At 32.7% G+C, this 8,951-nt stretch overlaps 1 protein-coding gene across 1 annotated transcript; it reads left to right on the forward strand.

Moving 5' to 3' along the window:
* Positions 1-833: 833 nt before the first annotated feature.
* Positions 834-7,105, forward strand: LOTGIDRAFT_160869 (hypothetical protein; the record flags this gene model as incomplete). Its single annotated transcript, XM_009056050.1, has 3 exons — positions 834-3,362; positions 3,666-4,981; positions 5,515-7,105. The coding sequence occupies 3 exons, from the start codon at positions 834-836 to the stop codon at positions 7,103-7,105; spliced, it is 5,436 nt and encodes a 1,811-aa protein (XP_009054298.1).
* Between the last annotated feature and the right edge of the window lie 1,846 nt (positions 7,106-8,951).

The raw sequence follows: 8,951 nt of genomic DNA on the forward strand, positions 1-8,951 counted from the left end.
GACACAAATCTTTTTTGCTAGATCTTGGCAGCAGCAGCACTGCAATACTAAGAATAAATAAGTAATAATAAGTATTGATATTTGTCATTGATTGTCAGTGAGTCAGTCAGTCTGTATGACTTTGTATTGGTAGGCAAGTGACATTAACATGTAACTAATTATTTCAACCACTACTGGCATCAGATCAATATGTTACTAGCTGGGTATTATCACAAATACCTAAGGGAAAGTAGCTGACTATATTAGATATTGGTTCATGTCATCAAAACATTTTATATATTTCCTTATTCTGATAATCCTACTATACATTATCATTCATTGAATGAAATACAATATTACATGTGGTTTATGAAGGGGAACCTTTTGCATAAGCTTACAAATTTTTATTGTGACTGATGTTAATGGAATTTCATGCTGATTTTCAGTTGTACATGTATTCAGTTTCATGATGAATCTACTGAAACAAAATAGAATGATTGTATTGCATAATATTAATATGATTGTATAATGACAGAAGATGGGAGTGGAGTTTTTTTAATTTGAAAAATCATTTGAATCATTTGATTACACATAAGTTGACTATTGGAAATTCAGTAAGGTCTCTTTAATATAAAAGGTGTGGTTACAGTATATATAAATACATTAATTATTGATTTTGTTCTGGTATGTAGTTAACGAAACACAATGTCATGATACCAGTATTAAACTTAAGTTTTCTATGAAATATGAAAATGTAATTAAAAGATACTAACATTGTAACTGTCTGTATATTTCAGAAATGAAGAGATAAGAAATATAAATGCCTACTATAGATTGTGTTAAATGGTTTGACAATGGACTTCAATGCCCTTGATCTACTAGCCTCAGCTGCAGTTCTTCAAACCAGAGATTCTGATACAACTGGTGGTACAGAGTGTACTGCTCAAGGTAGTGGAAGTGGTAGTAGTGAGAGCACAGAACAAGGGGCAGATAATGATGAGGATCCAAATTCAAGTACTGAAGCGTGTATAGACTTGAATGATACAGAATCAAAAATGGGTTCTATGAAAAAAGGCAAACATCCTCAAGTAACATCTGTAGGAGACTTTCCTAAACAAGTGATTAGTTCTGATATGGATGAATTGATTAATGAAAAAGTTAATGAAAAGACAATCAATGAAGATGTTACAGTAGATATAGTGAAAAGTGATCTGGTTGAATGCACTGATGTGAAATCTTTAAGTGAGAAGGTAGACAATTCAGATACTGATTCATGTGTAGAAGAGGATATTGAAGAACATATAGAAGTGTCTACCTCAACTCTGGTAGAATTATCATCTTTTGATGTTGAAGATAGTCCTGGTAAAATTAAAACTATTATGAGATCACTGTTAACTGGTCAAACTGTTTGTGATGATGTAGATGACTCAACGAATAATCCAGATTCTGACAACTGTGATGAAAAACACGAGCAAGTTTCCGTTTTAGGGAATGATAGTGCTATTGGATTATATGTAAATGATAAGATAGATACAGATTTAAAGATGGACAAGGACTATTCTTGTTTAAACTCGAGTAAAAATGTTGGGAATCATTCAATCATTGATTGTGATAAAGACAATATAACTAGCTTACATGATAGTGCTCTAGAATCATCACAATCAGCTAGTGACCAATCTTCATCACTAGGTGATAATGAATCCCTGCATTTCTTAGTAGTCTCTGATCATTGTTACGCTACAGTGCCAGGAAAAACTTCCAATTTGAGATGTTCTTTTCTTAGTGATGAACCAGAATCTGATTCTGGTATTGATGGTAATAGTTCCTCAGAAGAAGCTGAACATAGGACTAGAAGTATATCTTTGGAAAGTAATTGTTTACAGTGTAGCTTTCCTGAAGTATCTGGACGAAGTGGTCAATTGTTATCTCAGGGATCTTCTGATTTAGAAAGATCACCTATTGGTAATTCAGGATTCCCACTGGGAGGATTAACAGTGTTATCACCAACACTATCATCATCTGATTCACAATGTAGTGATTATCATAACAATAGTACTACTGGTAATCTGGATACAGTGTGTGATGCTACTAGAAAACCTGTGGATTTCGAGGTTGACAGTAGCTTGTCCAGCACCACTAGTGACCCAGCTCCAGAACACAATCTTAAAGTTGGCAAGTTCAGAATTGGAAAATTTGCCTCTTTTACCAATATTGATACTGATCAGGAGAAAATCTATGGGCGAGATGCTTTTAGTCCTGAGTATGGTGTTTCCTCTGCGTCAACTGCTTTACCATCATCACCTGGTATACCATCGTTATTACAGTCACCCTGTGGTGATTGGGATAGATCAGATGCTGGATCTGAAGCTTTAGATGATCTAGAATCATTCTTAACCCCTGAACCTCCAAAGGAATTAATGATGGTCTTACAAGGTATCAAATCTCCTACAACAGCTATTTCACCACCTGCTGTTCAGTCTAGTGTAGTTCATCATGATCATGATTATTGTTTTCGTAGTGGTACTTTACCACCAAGCCCAGTGACTAGTAAGAAAAATATTAAAAGTGAAAAAAGGAAGTACATGACAGCAGCTAGAAGTCGTGGTACACCAGCTTCATTGAAAGAATCTAAACGATCCAAGAATTTAAAGATCAAGAACAATATAAAGGGACCTTTGTCAGAAACAATAGAGAAGGTAAAAAACTCTCTGGCTACCACCCCTGTACCAATAGACTGTAACTTTAAAAAGCCAGAACAGCCAGTTAATTCTTTATTATTAGATAAATTAAACTCATTAAATCGACAGAAACGTGTCAAATCTTTGGAAATAAAAGAGGAAATAGTAGAGGATGGAGAGGTAGAAATTGATGCTGGCTCCAAATTAAAAATTACAGGAAAATTTCAAAACGATTTTGTGTACTTTTTGAATAAAACCTCAAGAAATCGTCGACGTTCCTCAGTAGACACATCATTACCTCTAGAAACTAAAAAATCAATTCAACCAGCTAAACCTATTGATATCATTATTCCTCATTTAACAGATGATGATCTGGAAGTTTTACAAACTAAAGGACGTGCTGGATTAGCCAGATTAGAAAAGTTTAGTTCCAATCCAAATTTATTAGATCGGTTTAGTGCTACATTACAAACACCAAATAATAAAGCTGGAACACCCACAGTGATATCAGGTGACCGTATTAAAAATGAAAGAAATAATGGTGTAGATGATGATGATAAAATTATTAATACAATATTAAGTATGGAGAATGATAATTTAGCATCACCTGTACCAGTGGATAATGTTCAACAAGAAATAGACTTTTTTGGTGATGGTGAAACTATTAATCTGATGGGGGAGAACATGACCTTAACTAAAGATCAGGTAAACATGATTAGTTTGGTTCCATCATTGTAAATCTGCTGAAGTCTTTGCCATGGGGTCAATGTATAAATAAAATTTATAAAATGGAACCATATGTCGTAGATCAGAGAAGACTGAATTAAATCCACTGTAGCAGCAGGTAGACTTAATGTGATAAGATTTGTTCACCATTATCAATTTAGCTTGGTACACACAATAATATTAGTTGCATGCAATTAATCCTATAACATTCATCTGTGTGTACAAGCCTTTAGTCAATTTTAGAATATTTATTAATAGTATATGTTTGATGTATATTTTCAGGTTGATTTATTATTAAATGCTGTTAAACATGTTTCCACTCCTGACAGCTTTACTGGTAATGAGAAGGTAGAACTAGGATCAACAGATTGTGATCATAGTTCAACTTGTTCTACAGAAATATTGGATCCTAATACATCTGATGTAGCTAATCCTGAATGGACAATAAATAATAATACTCCAAAACTCGATAAACAGGATACAGATACCGAATCTACATATTCCTCTTCAGATGTTGGACCATCATCGTGTGTATCAGATATTAAAGAAGATTCACAAGAGTCTTTTGAACTGAGGAGTGATATAGTGATTCAGGAAGATCAAGGTGACGTATTAAAAGATGATAATGATGTTGCTATACAAAAAGTTTACAATGATCAGACTGTAAATATTAAAACTGAATTGGATATTAAAATTGAAGTGAAGGATGACATTGTGATCCCAAATTTAGATGGAAATGTTAAGACTGAAGCTGAGATCAAAGTAGAAAAGGATGTGAGTGAATTAATAAAGAGTGATTTAGTTGACATTGTTGTAAATGTTGACAGTAATTTAGTTGACAAATCGTTAAATAGATCAATAACTAATGTGACTGACAATAGAATTATGACTGTTGATGAGATAGTAAAGCCTATGATAATTGATAATGAATTGGGACATATAGATATGGTTGATACCAAGCCTGATAAAAGTTTATTGGATACAGAGTTAAATGCGTTCCCCAATTCCCTTGCTCCCTCATTATCTGACCTCAGTTTACCTCTAGAAAAATCATTTGAGCTTTTGGGAAGTGACTTTCGACTAGATAAACCAGATGAACTTTTTCCAGAAGCCCATGTTGAATCCAGCATGCCAGAACCAACAGAATCTGATTATAATGATACACCATGGGTTGTTACAGTGACCGTATTTTGGAATGATTTACCAGCAATAATGATCAATAATAGACCCTATATAAGACTTGTTGATATTCACAAACAGATTTTACCAGCTAAAGATACTGGTATATTAAAGAAACGATGTCAGTTATTGAGCATACATGTTGTTAACTGTACAGAAATGCAGCGTTATTTTCTAGTGCAGTATGGTCGTGGGTATAATTCAAAAAGTACTTTAATTGTGGGTAAAGCTGATGCTTGCCAACTTGTAGGATATTATGCTCAACCTCAACCAAGATTACCTAGATCTGAAGATGGTGTTCTCAATAATCTGTCTCGTTTGTCACAACATATGGCTATGATACGTGGTAAACAATCCAGATTTAATAAGAGAAAACGACCCAACTCTAAAACTGCCAGTAGAAATACATCTCCAGAAAGGTTTGTTTTCGTGATTTTCCTTGATTATTTTCTACGGCAATTTAAAAGTCTAGACTTTGAGTGGATTCATTCTGATAGGCTTTATTTATGTATTTTAGTTACTTAATTGCAAATTTGTAGAAAGTTGTATTTTTATACCTAGAAAAGGTTTAAACAGCTACATTCACAGTATTTAGACACACTCTAATATATGATGGTTTGGCAATGTAAGCAAGTGAATATTCATCCATGAAGGTGATAAACTTGGACAGAGTTTATATATAATCCTTGCTCCTGTCTGTCTATTCATCTATCCACAGTAGTTGTGGACACAATAGAGAGGGTTAACCTCTCGAACAACTTGGCTACCATTAAAATTGTGGGCGTATAACGCTGGCCATCCATATTTTTTTTCTTTTGTTGATGGTATGCATCGTGGTACAAGCATTTACTGAGATCTAATTGAGCAGAGATATCTGTACACATCGGGGGTCAAATTCAATTCAACATTGTCTGAAATATTGTCTTAAACAAGTTGTAAACTCTGTTTGTAGGAAAGATGGTATCAAAAATTGTGTAGTACCAACATCACCTAAACCTCGAAAACAACCTCCTCCTCAACCAGTTATACAACCTGAACTCACCAAACGCTTACGACATAAAAAAATTAACTTTCTGGAAATGTTGAAAGGTGATTCTCAGGATAAAGTTGAGGTTGAAGAAACAAATGAAAAGAAAGTAGCACCACAACCTGTTCAGAAAAAGAAAGAAAGTAGTAAAAAGACCAATAATCGTACACCTCCAAGCAATAAAAAGAAAGAAATAGAAATTATAGTGACTCCAGGTGATGTTAGCTCGGAAGAAGAAGAAGAATCAGAAGATTTATCAGAGACAGAAACAGAAGAAGAAATTGACGATTTTTCTGAAGGTGATGGTGAATCTGAATCAGATGAAGCAGAAGAGAGTGACACTGTAGAGGAAGTGATAATATCTAAGAAGAAAGGAGTAAAAAGTAATGGTAATAATATGAAACAGTCGCCTAAAAAGTCTCCTAGATCAACAAATGATAAATCACCAAACAATAAAGGCAAGCTAGGCCCTCTACGTGTAAATGTGCAAGGATTATTAAATTTTTCTAAATCTGTCAAAAAAAGTGCTATAAATGATAAAACTGGATGTAAAAGTTTAGATGTTGTACATATACCATTGGAATTTCATGATGGAAGGATTCCTATATCACAAAGTGGAAAAATATTTTTGGATTTATATAAAAAGAAAAGTTCACTTTGTGTTAAATGCGCAGATTGTGACAAACTGTTGTCCATTTCAAGTTTTCTACAACATCAACATTATCCTGAAGAAAGTAAAACATTAACAACAGTGTTAGATACCCAAACATTATCTCTCAAATCCAGTGAAATGTCACGAAATATCAAACAGTTATGGGAAGAGTTACAGAAACGCTATGAAAAGTTTGAAGGCTGTAGGTTTTTAAAACCAGTTGTTAAGGCAGTGATCTCGCCTCTTAATTCAGAAAAATTATCAAATTTCAAATCTGTGATAGTTCGTGAAAATTATCCTCAACAACCTCACCCTGTGGTCAGAGCAAATATTCCTGTACCTAATTTGAATATAAGTTTGGAATGTGAAACAGATATTGTTCATGTGAATGAAAAGTTGCCACAAACTATACTTGATAACAGTGAACAAACTAATCTTGATAACAGTGAACTAACAGATGTTGAAGTGTTGGAAAATAAGTCAGAAACACTTCAATTGAATCATTGCCATATTAATAAATGCGATGTGGATAAGAAAAGTGAATTTAGTGCCAATGATAAAATGTTAAATACTGAGAAAGGTAATGAAACAGTAATGGTAAGCTTGGATTCTGACCCAACATCAGTTAAACTACAAGATACAACAATACAACCTTGTAAAAAATCTGGTACAGTAAAATCAAGTGGGACGGAAGTGAAAACTGCGTCTAAAAATAATAACATACAAACCATGGATTATGGGCTTGATAAATCGGGTGTCAGGTCAAGCTCAAGAAAACGCAAGAGTAGACAATATTTTTCTTTTGAAGATTATTCCTTTTCTAATAAGAAAACAAAAGTGGATGAAAGTAGTGAATGTAAGTGATAGTGTGTGTATGAAGTGCTGTCTATATATTTCTCTGTGTATATTTATAGAGTATTTCTTAATTCCTCACTTTATTAGAGTGGCTAAATTATTATTTAGAACTGTTATAGTACTGTTAAATATCTACATTATAATCTGAAGGTGGCTTATTATATTTTTGTGGTTAATAATAAACATGTAGTCAAGGTGCCCTCGCACCATAGCTATTATCACATAGCAATTACCAGATGGGTATGGTTGCGAATAATGAAAGTGACCATGAGTTCTGAATGCAACTCTCTATCATTATTCGCAATCATATGCAACTGGTGATCACTTTCGTGTGAGGGCCACTTCTTTTTGAAAATTTCCAGGTTAAAAATTATTTGGCAAAACTTTAATTTAATATTTATGTAAATTGATGTTCAAAATTGATTTTTTCCATAAATATCTACTTTACGTGTAGTAGTCCGACCTATTGACAATAATAAAATACTGTCTATCTTGACACATTATTAAAGTTAGCTGTATGATTAAATTGACTTGATGAATAATAACCTTAGGCTTAATAATTTTTGACTGACCTTGTGTTTACATTAAGGTTATAAAACCTTTAGTAACATACAGATATACTTCAGTGGCTATAGAACTGGTTTATTTCACAAACTTACATATATTATATACCTTAGATAATCCAAACTTTATTAATATTTTATTTGTGAAAACTTAATGGTAAACCACAACTAATATACCTTGACTAAATAATGTGGTCATCTTTAGACTGTTATGTAGATGTTTGAAACTTGCTTATTAGTTGTTAATTCTGTTTCGTTGACATTATACATTTGTTTGTTTTCTTAAGTGCTTTCAAATTCTAGAGATATCTCAAAATTCATTGTTCAATTTCACTTCTAAAAGCATAGTGCAAATTGACCAGTTTTAATATGTGCTATGATAATTAGAAATGGAAATAACTATCATGTTATATGTAATCTGTTCTAGATTTTATTACTTCGAATTTTCACTCGTTCTTTCTAATTAATTTTTCCAGGTTGCAGACAAAGTTACATTGACTTTTATAGCACAAACTTCATCAAAACAAAGTCCTTAATACTATTATATATATGGCGTTATTCATTCTGAGTAAAAACACTGAAATTAATAGAAAAATAATTTTGAATGACATAAGAAAAAAAATTAGGCTATGCATGGTAATGGAAATTCTACCAGTAAGCTCACATAATTAATTTCATGATCATAGATTAGAGTTTCTATTTCAAGCAGATTAAGAACATGTTATTATGTAGCTAATCTCTTGATCACAACACTATTTTCTACTGGTTTGGCTCCATATGATTTATTTGAAAAAATTGAGGTTTCATTCAGATTAATTTGCATTGATTAGTGATTTTGTGACATCAAAATCCTTAAGGCAAAAATAGAGAAAGAATATATTGAAAAATGGCATTTATTTCTTGTAGGAGCAACCTGCCAGCCTAACTATACTTCAAGAGAAAATAACTGATCATTACAAGGTTTCTCTCAATCAAACTTTCTATGATAGGTTTCATTGTAAATGTCAATATTCCATCTCATGTTTGTTATGATTAATTTTGTTTACAACATTTTCTGTCAAATGAAATTGATTCTGTGGTAAATGTCAAGGTATTACTCCGATTCCAGATTAGCTGTTCAATGCTTATTTAACAATAGCCTTCAGGGATAATATGGGGAGCTTTTGTATGCTGTAATTTTGTTTTTGCATGAATATGTAACATCGTTGGGATTTATTAATGCATTTAGCTCCTGTCTTGTAAAATTATTACATTTTCATGTTGAATGATAAACATTTCAGAGACACGAATAT

Source organism: Lottia gigantea (assembly GCF_000327385.1).
Source record: "Lottia gigantea unplaced genomic scaffold LOTGIsca_26, whole genome shotgun sequence".
NCBI lineage: Eukaryota > Metazoa > Mollusca > Gastropoda > Lottiidae > Lottia > Lottia gigantea.